General features: G+C 36.5%; 1 protein-coding gene across 1 annotated transcript in view; it reads left to right on the plus strand.

The window, feature by feature from the left end:
- Ptprq (protein tyrosine phosphatase receptor type Q) overlaps positions 1–19,154 on the plus strand; it is a 227,017-nt gene that overhangs the window by 36,472 nt on the left and 171,391 nt on the right. The window contains exons 13-17 of the mRNA XM_008852127.2: positions 354–461; positions 844–1,125; positions 7,787–7,969; positions 8,715–8,816; positions 14,786–14,906. Of these exons, the coding sequence (XP_008850349.1) occupies positions 354–461; positions 844–1,125; positions 7,787–7,969; positions 8,715–8,816; positions 14,786–14,906 (796 nt within the window). The remainder of the gene's footprint in view (positions 1–353; positions 462–843; positions 1,126–7,786; positions 7,970–8,714; positions 8,817–14,785; positions 14,907–19,154) is intronic.

Consider the following 19,154-nt stretch of genomic DNA (forward strand, 5'->3'; position numbering starts at 1 on the left):
CTAGGGAATATTTTATTGAGTACATGAAAATAAAGGTTGTTGAAGACTTGACTGAAAGTGAAAATGAGCTGCGGCAAATCAGCTGACATGATGCATGTGCCAATTCTCTTTGTCGTGTGCCAAAAATTGTTTTTCAGCTTTACGTTATTGCTTTAATATTTTAGGAAAGATCTCTGATGCCTATGCAGAAACACCTTGAAGCCCAAGGATTGTGGGGAGGTTGAGAGTATATGGAACTTTAATTTAGACAACCAGTCCTCCTAATAAATTATTTGCATTAGCTCTATGGTAAATGGAACTAATCCAGTAAAGATTTTTTTTTTTAAACTTTGAGCAATCTTTTGTTCTTTTAGGGTTAAAGAAGTACACAAGATACAAAATGAGAGTTGCTGCCTCAACTCATGTTGGAGAAAGTTCTTTGTCTGAAGAAAATGACATCTTTGTGAGAACTCCAGAAGATGGTAAGAATAGCAGGTGCAGTTTTAATTAAAGAGAGAGAAAGAGAGAGAACACAAAGAGGTGTCACTTGTTTCCCGCCTCTATCTTGTGGCAGCTTCAGTGTCCAAAGAAATAAGTGTGAGAAAGTACATGTATTTTAAAGTTTGGGGCTGGAGAGATGACTCAGTGGTTAAGAGCACTGGCTGCTCTTGCAGAGGACCTGGGTTCTATTCCCTGCACCCACATGGTGGTAACTCCAGTTCCAGGGGATCCTACACGCTCTTCTGATCTCCCTGGACACTGCATGACACCGGTGCCTACCTACATACAGGCAATACACTCATACACATAAACTAAAAAACGAAATAAAATACATTTAAATAAGTGTTTGTTTTCTTCTCTCAGAGCCAGAGTCATCACCCCAAGATGTGAAAGTAATTGATGTTTCTGCAAGTGAAATAAGGTTGAAGTGGTCTCCACCCGAGAAGCCCAACGGGATTATTATTGCTTATGAAGTGCTGTATCAAAACATAGACACTTTGTTTATGAAAAACACTTCAACAACAGACATCATTTTAAGTCACCTAAAACCTTACACCCACTATAACATTTCTGTACGATCATATACCAGACTTGGTCATGGAAATCAATCATCCTCATTACTCTCTGTAAGGACTTCGGAGACTGGTAAGCTCCCCCCCCTTCTTTCTCTTTTTGCTTAAAAATTCATGGTGATGATTTCCTTGCTTTATTATTTTAAGGCTTAAAATTATCATTGTTAGTTTTTGTGTAACTGAAATTGATTTGCTTTTTCTGGCAAAAATGTAGGGAGAAGGCTTAGCTGTGGAAATTAAAAAGATATTTTTATTGATTCTTTGTGAACATCACACAATGTATTTTGATCATATCCTCCCACCCCAAACTCCTGCTTGGTCTACCCTCACCTCCCTACCCACCCACCTTCCTGGTTTCATTTCCCCATCAAGTCCAGTATGTTTGCCCAAATGTTCTTTGCTGTGGAACCTGCCCTGGACTGTGATCAATCTTCCAGGGATCATCTCTTTGAAGAAAACTTCCTCTCCCAGCAGGTATAAAATGCTAATAGTTGTGAAATTTTTTTTAAAAATTGATTTTCTATATAAAAAGATTTTCAATAAAACTCAGTGACTTGTTAGGTTAACATACAGTGGAGATTTCATGGGCACCGCTTCCATAGCATGTCTAGAATACATTAACTAGCAGCAGGAGTCTTGTCCCTCTGACTGTTACATCTTTCTGTCTCCCCTTCTGTAATATTCCCAGAGTCTTAGGTGTAGAGGTTGCACTGTAGATGTATCACTTAGGACTGGGCATCCCACAGTTACTTATTATCTGTGTTTTGACCAGTTGGGAACTCTCTAATAGACTCCATCTGTTGCAAGAGATGTTTCTTTGATGAGTGATGAGAGCACCTTGATTTGTGAACATAAGGATGCTTATTTGGAATATAGTAAGAAATTATGTTGGTGTAGGAAAGTGGCAATAGTAGGTTCTGCTTTAGGGTCTGTGACCTCTCCAACCGTGTGTATTTGGCTTTGTTTTACCATAAGGTAAAAGTGCCACTATTATATTTGCTGTTGGTGCTTTTAGGCTTTACAATTAAGTAGAATCATTGATCATTTTTCTCCCTAGGCAGCTTGCACCTTCTGATTCCATGAGAGAATAATACTAAACCAGTTGACATTCCAAAATGAATGGGGAAAATTTCATGGGGCCTCACCTATAGATAAAAGCTATAGGTTATCAATGAATGCTAAGGAAGGGACAATTTTTCATCCAGTCTTATTCAGAGCCTAGCTCCCTAGCTCCCTAGTAGGTTATCAGATTCCAAGTGGTCACTTCTAAGCACATGTACACACGAGTACCACTAAATGGACTCAGTGCATTGTATTAAAAATGTATGTATTTATGTGTAAAAATACTAATCAAAGAAAAGAACTAGAAATTTATAGGGGAGGGGAGTGATGGGAAGAGTTGGAGGGGGCACTGGGAGGGGTGGAAATAATGCAGATTCAATACTTAAGTATGAAATTCTCATAAAAATTATTTTACAAACATCAGTGAGGGATGGGTGTGGTGGCGCAAGTTTTTAATCCCAGCATTTGTGAGGCAGAGGTCTACATAGTGAGTTCCAAGCCAGCTGGACCTACAGAGAGACCCTGTCTCAAAAAGACAAAAAAAATCAGTGCATTGTTCAAATGAAAGATCTTGAGAAACCAAAGGTTCATTCAATATGTCTGCAGATTTTAGGTTGAGTAACTACTTGACTTTCAATTCAGCTCAACACAGAGATGCACTTGTAGGACTAGATTCTTACACCCTAATGGAAGTAGATAGATAGTGCAGAGTGGGAGCACAAGTTGCATGACAGACGATTTTGGTCTGTGTATTAATGAGAAGGCTGATTGGGCAGGAGGATCATTGGATAGGCAGGTGGAGGGGAGATACTCCAAATAGCAGAAATAATTCAGGCACAAAGTGTGTTTCATTTCCTGTGATACATGAGTAAATGGCACAAAACAAACTATTTTGCCTGATAATCTTGGTTTGTTGTTTTACATTGTGCCTATAATAACATATTAGGTCAAATATACAATGCATGCTAATTAGAACTAATTGTAAAACTACTTTTCATCTGTACATTTAAAGAAGCAAATTTTTATTGGCTAGCTACTTTTGGAGCTTCATAAACTTTCCATTTTATGGGTCATAAAGAGCATAATATTGGCAATCTCATATAGGTTAGCTATATAAAAATAAGTTCTGTCCTTGACCTTGCAGATCTAGAAATCTAGCAAAAGCTTACATTTCAGTGCAAGTAATGTCTTGAGACTCTGCACAGATTAATGTCATGAAATGACATTAAAATGCCAATAGAGAAAGACAGTAATTACAACCACAGGAATAAGAGTGAAGAAAGGAGCATTTCACATCACCAAGAAATGTTACAGCCCTTGAACTAATCTTAATTGATATCAAATTCTATATTATCATGCCTCATTGCTTTTAGAGATATTGAACCTAAAATCAGAAATTTTTTTAGACTAGTAACTGTTCTTGAGTGACTCAGTTTTATTTCACATTGAGCCAAAGGAAGAAAAACACGTATTTTGAATGTCATGATTTCTGTTAATGGCTTTCATACAAGTTGACTTTTTAAATTCTAGAGTAAACATTATATTTTTATCATCTCATGAAAAACTGAGGCTCTGAGAAGGTCATTCTTTCAAAAAATATTTACAATATTCCAGGTCCTATTGTACATATAGAACTGTAATAGGAAATGGCTTCCTGTTCTCCTAAACTTCATATTAATTGGTGGGAATTTACTTGTTTAAGGTCAGCCAGCTGGTAAATGATAAACCTGGAGCTGAAAGCAAACCTACTAGACTTATAAAACCCATTTCACTCTCATCAGACACGTTGGAAAATTAAAAAATTATATTTAGAACTGTTCAGTTTGCTGGGGTGGTGTCTGGCTATTTGAACTTTGAATAGCATGAGGAAGAAAAGTAATAAGTGTCAAAAATCTATTATAATATTAAAGAATCACTAAATTCATGAACATCTATCAGATCTTTTACTAGTTAGGTGGTTATCATATCAAGAACAGCTTATTTTAATGATGAATTATGAAACAAATTTTGTTTCCTGATAATTACAGGCATGCAAGCTTTCACTTTGTATTGGAAAATGCATTCAGTTTCCATTTTGTTATCTGTCTTGTGAACTTAATTCAAGGCAGGAATGAATGAATATAAAAATCTAATTTGAGATGTAATTTCAAATGAGAGTTTAAATTCTAGAAACGTATAACTTTTTATAGGCAAGGACAGCTAGCACTATTAGAATAAAATGACAAATCACAGTAGGTGAAGTAAAGTTGGGGCTTGATGGTAGGTCTCCTGAGCAACATTTCAGAATTCATTTATTGACCCCTGATCTAGCTAGAAAATTAGCAATGAGGAGGAGGAAACAACCTATCCCAGATCTTCCTAACTCACCTGGTCTGGTAGGTCATATTGGGCTGTCTTGATAAGTAGACTTCTGAGAAACGAAAAGCCTACTCAGGGAGGATTTTATTCAATATCCTGTATCCTAACTTTTGGCTCACTATTCTGATGAGGTGGCCTCAAGCCCTGCATGTTCAATGTCTGTGTGGAAGTAGAAGAAAGTGTCATCATGAGTTTTCCCAGGTCATGTTGAATTATTACAAGCTTTAGCTCTTTTGGTAGAAGATGACGTGATTTAGTAGGGACCCAAAATATCATTAGAAGAATGGGCTCAAAGCCAACTACCTGCCCGTGCTTAGAACTCAATAGTATTATCAAATAAAGTAGATATATTTTTTCTTTTCAAAAACTATTTTTACTGAGTTTTTATGCATTTCATATAATAGATCTTAATCAAATTTAGACCCGCTCCACTACCACTAACCCCTATAGCCCCCCTCACTACATTTCATGCATTCTGTCATATATTAAGTCCTATCAGGTCAAGTATTTGTACCTAGATGACCCTTGCTGCAAGTTTGTCCACTAGAGTCTAGTCAGCCTATCCAGTCACTGCCTTAAAGAAGTATTATGCTCCATCACTCTGCAGTAATTAGTTGTCAATAATTTCTCGGTTAGGACTGGGGCCTGCTGCCCAATTCCCCAACAACTGGGAGGGATGTTTTTCCCTATATAGCCTTCAGGATACATGCACTCATGTTCAGATACTGTATGTGTATTTTTCAGGGGGTAAAAGGCCTATACTTCAGTTAAATTTTATGAGCCATTCATTGCTGTGATGACTCACTGATGTGTTAATGCTACTTAGTAGTGTCTTCAAGTGCTTCATCCTGTTTAAATAACTAGTTTACATAAGCTAGGAAGTTTCCGTATACTGGTTTTGTGTGTATATGTGTGAGTGAGTTGGGATGCGTAGCTGTGTGTTTTCATTTTAAAATGTGCAGTTTACAATTGAAGTTAGATCTCTTTTCTTGTGTTTAGTGTGCAGTAATCACAAAAATAGCTTTAATAGGACCAAAAAGTATTCCTTTAACATGTATAGATTCTCTTTCCTTCTTACCACATAGCTTTCCTTACAGTTAGCCTTTAAGTAAAAACCTTGATATTTCCTAATTTTGGGAAAATAGGCACTAATAGATATAGATGTAGACCAAGATTCTGAATAGAATTCTGTGAAGTCTTGTATTAATGAATAGCATCTTTAAGTTAGTCTGTATGTTTCCCACTTTTTGAAACAAATATATATATTTTTAAAATTTCGTGTTGTATGAGTGTTATGCCTGCATATAAGTAAGTGCACCCGTGTTGTGCAATGCCCGCGGAGGACAGAAGAGTCTGTCAGATACCCGGGAACTGGAATTACTGACAATTGTTAGCTGCCATGTGGGTGCTGGTATTAGAACCCAGGTCCTCTGCAAGAACAGTCAATGTTCTTAACCACTGAGCCATCTCTCCAGCCCATATTTCCCACTTTTATATACCAAATAAAAAGCCTTTGGACATCTTCAAAATAGCTTCCGTCATTATTGTCAAATTCAACTGGGTAACTAGGATCAGGGGCAATAGCCAGCATTATGGGTCCATGGGACCCTTGGTCGGCAGCTGAAAAACAGGGAGTCCATTCCTGGCATCGGGCTTTTACTTTGCTAACCTATAATATATAGTAGAGGCAATGTCCCCTGTTATAAGGTAATTCCTTCTAATCTCTTTATATACATATACTTTAAAAAGTTATGTAGTGGTTGTATTTCCATATGACTTTTAGTGTTACTTATCCCTCCCCATACTCCATACTCTGCCCTGCCATCCCAGTCTTCAGTCAACTTAACCCTTCCTACTCTGTTATTCCAGTTTCCCCCTTTAAATCACTGGATCCTATCTTCCCTCCCCAAAAGCTCCCCCACCCCTACCATGTCTGTTTTCTAGTTTCCTATCATCTATGTATTTTTCCAGTTGAAATACACATATCTAAGGATTTAAAGCTAACATCCACTTATGAAAGAGAAAAATGTATTTGTCTTTCTGGGTCTAGGTTACCACTCTCATGATGATTTGTTTCCAGTTTCATTCATTTCCCTAAGAATTTCTTAATTTTATTTTCTGAAAAGATGAATGATACTCCATTGTGTAAATGCACCATTCTCTCCTTATCCATTCATCAGATGATGGATATAAAGGTTGTTTCCATTTACTGGACATTGTATATGAGTGTGTTGTGAAAGAGCATTGGGTCCCCTGGAAACTGGAGCAAATGGCAGTCGCGAGCCACTAATATGGGCAGTGGGAACCAAACTCTGGTCCTCTGGAAGGGCAGCAAGCACTCTAAATTGCTGAGCCATCTCTCCCATCCACAATATCTTGAACTTTTAGGAGACGAATTTACTATCAGATTATATTATTCAACTTCACATATCCAAGATAATTTTTTTCTTTTTGTTTTAAATTTTTTTATGATTTTTATATGTGTGAGTGTATTGACTGCATGTATGTAAGTGCCCCTGTATTGTACAGGGTTTGCAGAGATCAGAAGAGGGCATTGGATCCTCTGGAACTGGAGTTACAGATCGTTGTTAGCTCCCATGTGTGTGCTGGGAATTGAACCTGAGTCCTCTGCAAGAGCAGCTGGTGCTCTTAACCACTAAGCCACTTCTCTAGTCCCTCTTTTTGTTTTTTTGAGGCAGGGTCTTCCTACAGCTCTAGCTAGCCTGGAACTCACTGTATAGACCAGGCTGGACTCAATCTCACAGAAATTCACCTACCTCTGCCCCCGAGTGCTAAGATTAAAATATCTTTCATAGTCAACTTATTTGTAAGCATTATGAACAAGATACTCTATTAACTAGCAAACTTAGCTAAAACATTGGTTTCAACTTAAAACATTGGGGTTATCCTTAGATGTGTAAGTGGAAGTCTGATTTTCTGCTTTTATTCCATAAAAAAAAAACTTCTCTCTCAGGTTAAAAGGACTCACATTCCTTTTCATATGTTACTTGGGAATAAAGTAACCATTGTGTGAAAAGCAAAAATACCAATTTGCAACCCTCTCCTCAAATATCTTGTATTGTTATTCTGCAGAATAATAGCTGGAGTTTTCCTTTGAGATGACTTTTTTTCCCTCTACAGTTGTTAGGTGTTACAATTTATATGCACTTTCCTCCACTCAGGATGTATAATACCATCCCACTGTGGTTAGTATTTGTATTTAAATATAGTATTGAAATTGTGTGATAATTTTTCAAATGAGATTTTTAGGATGCAATTATTTTATGAAATTACATCTTCATTTATTTTCTCAGTGCCTGATAGTGCACCACAAAATATCACTTACAGAAATATTTCTTCAGGAGAGATTGAGATATCATTTCTTCCTCCAAGTAGTCCCAATGGGGTTATACAAAAATATACAATTTATCTCAAGAGAAGTAATGAAAATGAGCGAAGAACTATAAATACAACCTCTTTGACTCAGAACATTAAAGGTAAAACAATTAATGTAATGTTTAATGTTCACATTCGTATTGGCAGTGCGACCACAAAATATTAGCCTAATGTGTTTAAACGATTGAACTACGATTATTTCTATCCTGGGACTAAAAATTTTTGGCAAAATAATGTAGAAATTTCCAGAAAGTCATATGAACAAATGAATACTGTAGGTCCATCCTTATCTACATTAGCTTGTATTTTGTATTCATAACAGGATTTTTTTTAATGTGTATATGGGGTGTGTGTGTGCGTGTACACGTGTGCATGTGTGTGTGCACGTGTGCATGTGTGTGCAGATGTCAGTGCTACAGAACACATGAGGAGGTCAGAGGACAACATTGGGTGTTGATCCTTGCCTTTCTTCTTGTGTGAGGCCAGGTCTCCACGTTGTTTACCTCTTCACAGTATAAACTAGGCTAGTTGATCTGGGAGCCTCTGTGGATTCTCCTGTCTCTACCTCCCATCTCACCATGACAACACCAGGATTGCAGTTCTGCACTACTGTTCCTGTCTTCACATGGATTCTGGGGATTAAACACAGGTCCTCAGGATAGCATGACAAGTGCTTTACCCACTGAACCATCTCCCTAACTTTATTGTATGAGTTTTATAATGCTAACAAATTATTATTTATTCAGCTCTTACTTCTGAAAGAATGTTGAATTGAGAGCCATTTCATAGTTTACCTCTTGTCCATAACATTCTATGTGTCAATTTACCTATTTTATTTCTATTTAGGACTGAAGAAATATACCCAATATATGGTTGAGGTGTCTGCTAGTACACTTAAAGGTGAAGGAGTTCGGAGTCAGCCAATAAGCATATTGACTGAAGAAGATGGTAAATACAGTAGTGCATACTAATACACTTAGGTTGCATAATATTTCAAGATAGATGTATAGATGATATTGGGCATATTCAGGGTGGTTTGCCTGTAGAGAGGAGACATGTAGAATGAAACCTATGGTAAAATTTCCTTTCACCTATGCTAACAGCACCAACACTAAATAGAGATTGCATCATCTTGGTGTAAGGCGGGCAGAAAAGCTATAAAATCAGATGCAAAATTATTTTTTTTTGCTTTGGTTTTTTGAGACAGGGTCTCATTATAGCCCCAGCTTGCCTGGAATTTGCTATGTAGACCAGGCTGACCTCGTTTCAGAACTCTGCCTTCTTCTGCCTCTCAAGTGCTGGGATTAAAGGTATATGCTACCATGTCTGGCTTTTTGTTTCTTTAGTTTTTTTGAAAGTCACTAGCACTGTATAAAAATAATCTCTTTTATTTGTGTGATTCTTTTGGAGGCCAAAGTTTTTGGTTGAATAATTTGAACATTATTTATGTTACAACAATATTTTTCAAGTTTTGGAGATTTTGTATATGAAAATTTTTAACATGTTTTATGGTATTAAGATTAGCTTGTTAATGAATCCAGGCTGTATTTCAGATTTCTGTACATTATAGGCCAAAAGCTACCTCTGAATGTTAATATATTTCACATTAAATATCTAAGCATATGTTTTCCTAACCTGAGTAAAATCAGCCTTACTACTATAACAACTATAACATTGGTACTTCTCCAAATAAAAGATTTATTTGGTGCTAAGAAATGACTTCTGAGGGATATACTTTGGAAGAGGATTTGGATTTTATATTTGGGATTTATTTTAATTTGAAACAATTGGCTTTTATGAAAAAGGAATTGTGACCATGATGGCTTGGATGTAGCATAGTGTTTATAGGAGATTTTCCTTTCCTTTCCCTCAAGATTTCCATCTTGAAGCTATCCTTTACCTAGTGGAAGTTCAGGATTTAGAAGCACTCATTAGAACAGACTGCTCAAGAGACACTACTTACTATAAGGAGAAAGGTTTTTCTGTGCATCACTCTCATTTTATTTTAAAAAAATAATATTTGTTCTGTGAACTTTAGGTATAGAAGTTTCACTGTAGATGCATCACTTAAGGCTTGTTATCTCACAGACACTTATTTTCTGTATTTGACAAGCTGTAGGACTCTGCAGTAGCCTCCATCTGTTGCATAAAAAAGCTTCTTTGATGAGTAGTGAGAGGTATACTTGTCTGTAAATATAAGGATCCATATTTAGCATATAGTAAGAAATTATGTCTGTCTAGGGATGTAACAGACATAGGTCTTTCTCTAGTACCTATGACCTATCAGACCATAGTGGAACAAGGGATAGAGAGACTATTAATTCATCTTTCAGCTCCTACCAGCAAAGCTTCCTCATGCACAGAATGCCGGAACTTGCTGAAATCTAGAGAATAAGGGACTAGAGAGTGTGTATCCCTGGATAGGAATCTATATTAAACCTCACCTACCCAGGGCTCAGGGACCATTGCAGAAAAGGGTCTGGAAAGACTATAAGAGCCATGGGTGGTGAATGATTACAAGGAAACAGGGTTTACCAGGTGGCTGGGAACTTGCTCATTTGAACTTACAGCAAGAGTGACAGCATGTACAAGACCTGTGCAAACTCAAACCAGACCAAAACTCAGCATTTAAGTGAGAAATAGATAAGAAGCTCTAACCTTAGCTATGGAACTTTTGGTAACTGACCACTGTGGGATGAGGAAGAGTTGGTCTTCTTTAAGAAAGTGATGCTAGATAAGCTGAACAGGTTCTAGTGAATAAACTCACATGGAGGGACATCTGGGGATTAACTTGATTCAATAGGCCTTAACATATATGACAGAGTGCATGAAATCCAGTGTGCAGGCTACAAGGAGGGTGCAGATAGGGGAGGGATTCTAAATATGATTAAAATGTATTGTATGGCATGCACAGACATTCACTAAATATATATTGCAAAAAATAAGGGATAATATGCATAATATTCTATTTTTGTTTTTTTCAATAAATATTTAACATGACTATATTGCTCTAGTCATCAAGGTTATGAGAGGGAACATGGTTCTTGTTCCTGGAAACTTTAGGTCTATTAAGGAGGTAGAGCTAGACAAAAGTGTCACTAAATACACAGTTTAAAAGTGGTAACAACTCTGAAGCAAAATGCAGAATACATACACAATATTATAAAAATGGAAGTTGTGCTTACTATTATAGCAAAAATTGTTATATATATTATATATGCATGTAAGAATAAAGGCTGAAACCAAGAAAAAATAATAATATAAAATTAATAAAATAGTCTGTTTTTAATTTGTTATTATTGAACTTTTGTATACTTCATACAGAATATCTCAAACAATCTTAATCATCTCTATAGCTCTGAACCCACTGGCACCCTCCCATAGACCACCCCACTGGAACCCATACCCTCTGTCATCCCTGTTAAGGCCCACTGTGTCATCAGTGTCCCTAGCTGTTCCTCAGTGCAAGTTCATCCACTGAGGCCTCGTCAGCCTATCTAGAGTCCCTTGTTTTACGAAGATCAGCTCTTTTTCACCTAGCAGCATCCCAGTCAACATTCATCAAAGAAGCTCATTTTGCATGAATCAGAGACTATTACCAACTATCACAACTAGTCACACGTGGATATTGCCTATGAATTGCCCAGGCCTAAGTGACACATCTACAATGCAACCTTTACACCTAAGGTTCATGGAACATAGAACACTGGTAAAGAAGACGACACTAATGAATCTCTCAGTTCTCAATAATGAAGCTCCCTCATTCAGCGGGGGTGCCAGGAACAAAAAAGGTCACAAATGGCCAAAGCTTAGAGATCAAGAGTCTGCTGAATGTTGGTCCTTGGACAGGACTCCTTTAATAGTCTTTGTTTTTAATATTATTCTCTCTTGGCAATTTCCTCTATGTTTTCACCTTTGCTAAAGCATCCTGGTAGTTAGTATCCACTGGCTTACCTCAGTTTCTAAGAGTCATGCCTTCATGGGTTAACATTTCCCCATCATTGGCTTTTTTCCACATTCTTGCTGTCTGTATTTTCATAGATCATCCTTGCTCTTGAAGTGAAAATTTACAAATAAATACTTCTCAATGGGTTAACGGTAAAAGGGTAGGGAAAGTTGGCTCTGTTTTCTGTTGTAGGTAATATCTAAGATGAGGTGAATTATATTATTTTAGCAATTGCCTTCTAGCATTTGTGCCCTCTTTTAAATTTCTGACCAATTAAAATGTCCTAGTTGTGAGACTTTGAAATCTAAAATGAATGGATCAAGGCCAATGGACATTTATAGTGAACAGGTAATCACTCAGATGAAGACTTCCAACCTGACTTTTTAATCTGAATCACCCAGGTCATTAATAATAGAGATTTTCAAGGTAAATGCCCATCTGAAATCTTGGCCATCTTGTGTGTTCACTGGGGACCCAAGAGAAGTTCAGGAATCCCTCCCATCCCTTCTTGAAAAATTCTAGCAAACTGATAATTGTCTGCAGAAGTTTGCTTTGTGGAGCGTTAGGATCACCTTGCCCTCAGAGAACTTGCAGTTTAGTTGAAAAGAACCAAGTTTGACAATTGTGTAGTGATTTTTTTATAATTGTAATTATTGGAAAATTGTTTCCAAAAATTATTCAATAAGGATGAAGAGGGACCAAAGCTACTCTGGGGCATCAGGGCAAGTGTAGCTGGAAGTCACGTCTAAGCTGTGACCTACAGGAAGATGGGTGAAGAGGGAGTGAGGAAAGAGGGTGGCAGCAGAGGGAGACCCCTGGGTCATGAGGATGGTTCCCATGCATCCCCATGCTTGACATGGTGAACCGAATGTATTGTATTAAAATGTTCTAAGTTTTATTCATTTTTAATTTCATTACATTCATTTATTTTCTGTCTGTAGGGGTTAGATCACATGCCATGATGCTCTTGTGGAGGTTAGAGGATAATGTTAAAAAACTGGTTCTGTCCTTGTACGATGCAGGTCTTGGTGACGGAATTCAGGTCAACAGGCTCTGAAATGAGCACTTTTGAGTGTTGAACCATGCTATTGGCCCTAAATTTCGTTTTTTAAGGTTATATTTAAGAATAAAAATTCTAAATGATTAAAACTGAATAGATATCTGCTATAGTTGATATCTAGTGTTTTGTTTTGATAGGCATGTTAATTATATTTACTTAGCAATAACATATTTTACATAAAAAGAAAATTATGGGGCTGGCAAAAATGACTCAACCGTTAAGAGCTCTGGCTGCTCTTGCAGAGAATCCAGGTTTGATTCCTAGCACCTACATGGCAGCTAACAACCATTCATAACTCCAGTTATAGGGGAATGCAATGATGCCCTCTACATTCACCAGCATTGCACTACATGGGTGCACTTACATACACGCAGGCAATACACTTACACACATAAAATGAAAACTAGTAAATAAATATTTTTAAAAATAAAATGATCAACTTTAAAAATTACAAAGTTTAACATAAAAATATGAAAATCATCAGCTATTCTGTCTGAGCATCCTAAAGCTTATTGTAAAATAAAGATATGAAGTTGCTACATGTTTGTACCTAACTTAGTGCCATTTTGTGATTGGCATCTTTATTTTTAAAAGTAAACAGAAATTATACTTCCAAAGATGCCAGAAGAATATTTGTAGGTTTTGATTTGATAAATGAGAAAGTTCTCAGTGAAAATTGATTCATACCATGGGAAACATACATATCTAAATTATATATTAATTCATCTGATGATCAGTATTCAACAACATTTTTATTGTAGTGCTGTTGAAAATAACGAAACACAAATGCCAATTAGAAGTGTCACCATTATTTTTTAACTCATCTCATAAAATAAATGTTTCTGTGCTTCATAATCTTTTTTATGGAAAAATATTGTGACTAAAATAAACACACACACACACACAGAGTTGTAGTGGAAATCACACAGAGAATTAAAGAGAAATTGAAACAGTTTAGGGAGCATTTTCTAAAAATAGTTGGAATTGTGTGATTCATACATAAAGCATATATCAGTTAACATAACTCAAGGATCTAAATAAATTTTTGCAAATTCTGTTAGCTACCTATAAGTTCACTTTTCATTCCTAAATGTAATAGCAAATCCAACTGTACTGTTGTATATTTTATATTCAAAATGCCATATTTTAATTTTCTAAGACATTATTATGCTGTTATAAAACAGGTTAGGATTGCCATTGTAAATGATTTATCTAAACAGAAATATAAACCTCACTTGCTAGTTTGCATTATTTTTGATGCTTATTAAATGCAGAAGATCTAAATCATTTGAGTTCTTATACTGCTGTAGGAAAATTAAGACCTAGGTCCTAGTTCCTTGTTTATGCGCTGCACTTCTGTTTGTTTTGGAAATCATTCGATTCTGTAGACTTATTGGTGAGATTTGTGTCTTACTTGGGGTTTACAGACAAATTTATGACTGAAACAAAATGTTTTTATAGGTGAGGTGGCTTATTCTAACCGCCTTTAAAATTTAACGCTTATCATTTGTTGAATATGTTTTCTCTACCACTCTTTTTATTGTCTGAGGAACTCTATTACTATATGATACATTTATTCACTACCCAAAGTATTTGTTTTCATTAGAGGATAATCATTTACCAGCATGCTCTTGAGCAGTGACTGAGTCACTATGATCTACCCCTTCTTCTATTTTCTCATGAAATAGCTTTTTCCATTGAATCACAGAAACAGATGTTCTAACACCACCATGAAAAATCTTCTTTTATCATCTCATTTAAAAGTAAACAGTCATGCTCTTTTGCCTATGGAGAAAACTGGTGAACCTAATTGTTTACCATAGAATTTGTCATTCAAAACTATACATTTTCACCTTAACATTTCCCATACATATTTAATGAAATGTGTTATTCTATATCCTAATTTTCCAGCTCCTGATTCTGCCCCTCAGGACTTTTCTGTAAAACAGTTGTCTGGTGTTACCGTGAAGTTGTCATGGAAACCACCTTTGGAGCCAAATGGAATTATCCTCTATTACACAGTTTATGTCTGGTAAGAATTTTTTGGAAGTAGTTCTGAGAACAAACATTAATTTGTAATATAATAGGAATGTAGTTTTTATTTCAGAATACGATGCTGCATTAGAACCTTGATTATTAATAGGCTGGTTAAAATTCTTTTATTAAGAAGTAAGTTTTCCTCATATTATGTGGTAGTAGGTCAGCAACAGATAAAGAATTTTTACAATTAAAACAAAACAATTGCTTTATGCAAACTTATACTGAATTTATACTTTAAAAATCTAACCAATCAACTTATATATGCTTATAAACCAAACATATGATTTTAGAATATTTTGAAGTTTTAAAAATAATACTATTTTGTTTCCTTACACAAAATAATTTCAATTAAAATTTAAACAGAACATATAATTTTAGGGATCTATAGGCAATTTTCCATTGAAAGTAAGCAGGATTTACTGATTGTTTTTGTGACCTCAATTATTTATTTATCTTTCAATTGTGAAAATGATGAATCCTAAAGTGAATTTCATGTCAGTTGACAAACAAGCTATACTGCTTTATGACAACTCTGATTAAAATATTCACCTTGGTCTAAGGTAAGTTTATTAAAGAGAAGCATCAATTATGTAACACATTTCATTGAAGTTTTAAAATAATTCAATTCAGAAAATAAAATGAAAATAATACTTTATCAAAAATAGACACTTCCCTACTTTTACTCTCACTCAGAAGGATCACCCTTCCAAGGGTTGCCCTATTTATAGTGGAGGTTTACTTTATTTTTCTTTCCTGAATTAATACTTTTTTAGCTTAATCCTTCTGTAGACCTTTTGCGTACTGTACTTGAAGGCTTACCTTTCTTGTACACCTCTGACTTCCAGTTGGTTTGCCTAGTTTTGGTGACAGTGTGTCATGGAAGATGGTAGTGAAAAGAAAACAATGGAAAGAAGGTAATCATTCCACTCCATCCATCCGTCTGTCCGTCCATCCATCACTCACTCACTCACTCACTCACTCACTCACTCCATCCATCTATACATCCACGCATCCATACACCGAGTTCATTAATTAATTAATTAATTAATTCACATTTGTAAACTAACCTATATACTGGTGAACAAGCCACACTAAATCCCCTGCCCTCAGTGATTCTATATTCTAAAGAGATAGATAGATTGTATATCCATAAACAAAGGGAGAGAGGGAGACCTCTTTAAAAAAAGTGGTTTTCATTTGTGATTGGAATGACAAGAAGCCTCTTGTCATGAGATGATCTGCAGGGAGGAACTTGCCAGCAGGAGAGAATACATTTTCCCCTCCTGGGAAACATGACTTGTCACTCTGAAGACCAGTGAGTCAATGTTGAGGAGGATTATGGGACCAGAAGAGAGAGATATTGGGACAGGACACTGACCAAATCCAGGCGCTAAGCCATGGAGACTATTTTGTTTCCATTTGAACTAACGGGAATTGCTGGAGCATTTCAAGTATTTTGATCTTTTTAGAAAGAATGAATTGTAGGAGATGGAATTGTTAGAAGAATACCTGGTAGAAAGTTATTTAGTAGTGTAGGGAAGAGATGATATGGGCTCAAGGACCACTGCAGAAGAGGTGGTAGAAAGATTGTAAGAGCCAGGGGAGGAGGTGCATGACCATATGGAAATAAGTGTTACAGTCTCCTGGGACCTTGCTTATATAGTGACAGCATGCATAAGACCCATGCAGACTCGAGCAGAAAAATAACCCAGCATAGAACTGGGGAAATGGGCAGCAGGCCTCAACCTTAGCTGAAGAACTGTTGGACAACTAATTACTGCTAGGTAAGGAAAAGCTGATCTTCTTTAAGGGAGCAACTCTGGGTAGGCTGGCTAGACCCCAGTGAATGAACTTGCTCTGAGGGACATCTGGGGACACTAACTTGACTTGATAGGCCTTAACGTAAATGACAGAATGCATGAAATCTAGTGGGGGCCTATGGAAATGTGCAGGTGGGGGAAGAAGTAAAAAGATGATTAAGATGCTGTGTGTGAGATACACAAAAATTCAGTAAAAAATATGCAAAACTATTATGTGTGTGGTGCTGTGTGTGTGTGTGGTGTATGTGTGGGGTACATGAATGTGGACACATGTGCAACCATCAGGCTATTTTCATCTATTTCTCTTCTTGTTATTGCCTTGAGACATTGAGACAGAATCTCTGACTGAACTTGAAACTCAATATTTATGCAAGCCTGGCTACCCAGCAAGCTCTCAGGATCTGCCTGCCTGTCTACACCCCTCCAGTGCTGGGAGTACAGGCACACAACCATGGCCAGCTTTTTACCCAACCTCTGGGTATTCAAATTCATGTCCTTACTCACTGAGCAGTCTCCCCAGTCTGAGTTATTATAAAATTTTCTAGTTTCAAATCATCCATGATTGACCTTTGATATGCCTAAGAGATAAGAAAGGCTGCCAACACACTAGATTTTGTTTTTCAAACATGGGTATGCACACAGACATCAACATACACACACACATGCACTGAAGAATACACACATGCTTCAAAATCTATTTTGTTCATTGTTGTATTTAGGACGGAAAACTACAATTCAATAATTAGTTGAAATTTCATTATTGTTTGTTGAGTGGATGAGTAAATGAAAAACAATATGTATATATAATGTATAGCACGCCTTTATTTTTAATGTAATATTTTTATTAATTCTTTGAGAATTTTGTACATGGATACAGTTTTTTTTTTTTTTTTTTGTCTTTTTGAGATAGTGTCTCCCTGTAGTCCCATTATGTAGACTAGGCTGGCCTCTATGTCACAGAGATCTGCCTTCCTCTGCCTCCTGAGTGCTCATCGAAGGTGTGTGACATCATGCCTGGCTTTACAATGTATTTTTAATATATTGACCCTTACCCCCAAACTTTTCCAACTCCTTGTCTAATGTTCTATTTTTTTTAATCTCTAGATTTCAATGAGGTGTTTTACATTTTCTGAGGGACACGGGTGAAGGTGCACTGGGGCTGTAGAAAATAATAGAAAAATGATGGGAACGTCCCTGGGAGTGGGAACAGTCCAACATCAGGGCCTGGGGGCCCAAGATCAAGCATGCAGTCAAGACCTTAGCTGGCCATACAGGGAGGCAGAAAGTCCATCTTTGAGAATCAGTTCTCCCAAGACTAGAAACTGCAAATGACAAAAAGCTTCTCTGTCCCCATCATAAGCCTAATACAGAGGCAGAGCCACTGCCATGCACAGCTTGAGCTGTGGTCCTCTCCTTGAATTGGAGCCGTAGACCCCTCTTGTGAACCTGGAGCTGTGGTCCTCAACCATGAACCATCACTTGACATTCCTCCGGGGAAGGGCTGATGGTGAAGCCGATTGGAAGATGGAAGCAGCAGTTGTAGCCTTCTCTGAGTGGCTGCATCTTCCACAATTGCCCTCTCCCGAGATGTCAAGTTATGAAAAGTATATTTTCAATGGTTAAAGCTTATTCTTTGGAGTTGGTTAAGAGCACTGACTGCTCTTGTAAAGCATACGGGTTCAGTTCCCAATGCACACATGGTGACTAACAACCATCCTTAACTCCAGTTCCAGGGTATCCAACACCCTCTTCTAGTTTTGGGGGCATTGCATACATGGTTGCATTTATATAATGCAGGCAAAACACTCATACACATAAATTAAATAAATAATAAAATTTAAAACATTTAATTGTTACATTTTTAGGGTCTTTACCATAAGAGTAATGATGTGTATATAGACAATAAATAAGAAGAGAAAAATGAAATATATTTGAGAAGATTTTCTGAAGTATACTGAAACATATATAAATAATCTTGAAGTATGTAGAAATACCTTTTTATTTAGATACTTGTTGGAAGGCTTATTCAGTATTGCTAAGAAAATGGTAATAATTTTTGATTTTTTTTCATTCTTGATGACTAATGCTTTGAGGAATTCTTGTGATAAACAGTTGAATTGACAGGGTGAGCTGCAGGTGTCATTATGCATTGCACATTGTTTCTAGACAGTGAGACAGGAGATTGCCGGCTCTGATGTAAAGTTAATTGTGTGGTTCCCTTTTGGGCTATTTTCCAAATGAAAATTATATGTAATGTTCTGAACAACTTTTCTCTTTGTAATGAATGTTTTTCTACAAATCTGCTCATAAAGGTTTATATGTAACCATTTTATTTCCATTACTGTGGTAGTTACATTCAGATGGTATGTTCATAAATCTGTTTTAATTTTTTACACTTTAAAATAATTTTCTTCTAAAGT

The sequence above is a fragment of the Nannospalax galili genome, unplaced genomic scaffold (assembly GCF_000622305.1).
Source record: "Nannospalax galili isolate Female #2095 unplaced genomic scaffold, S.galili_v1.0 scaffold390, whole genome shotgun sequence".
NCBI lineage: Eukaryota > Metazoa > Chordata > Mammalia > Rodentia > Spalacidae > Nannospalax > Nannospalax galili.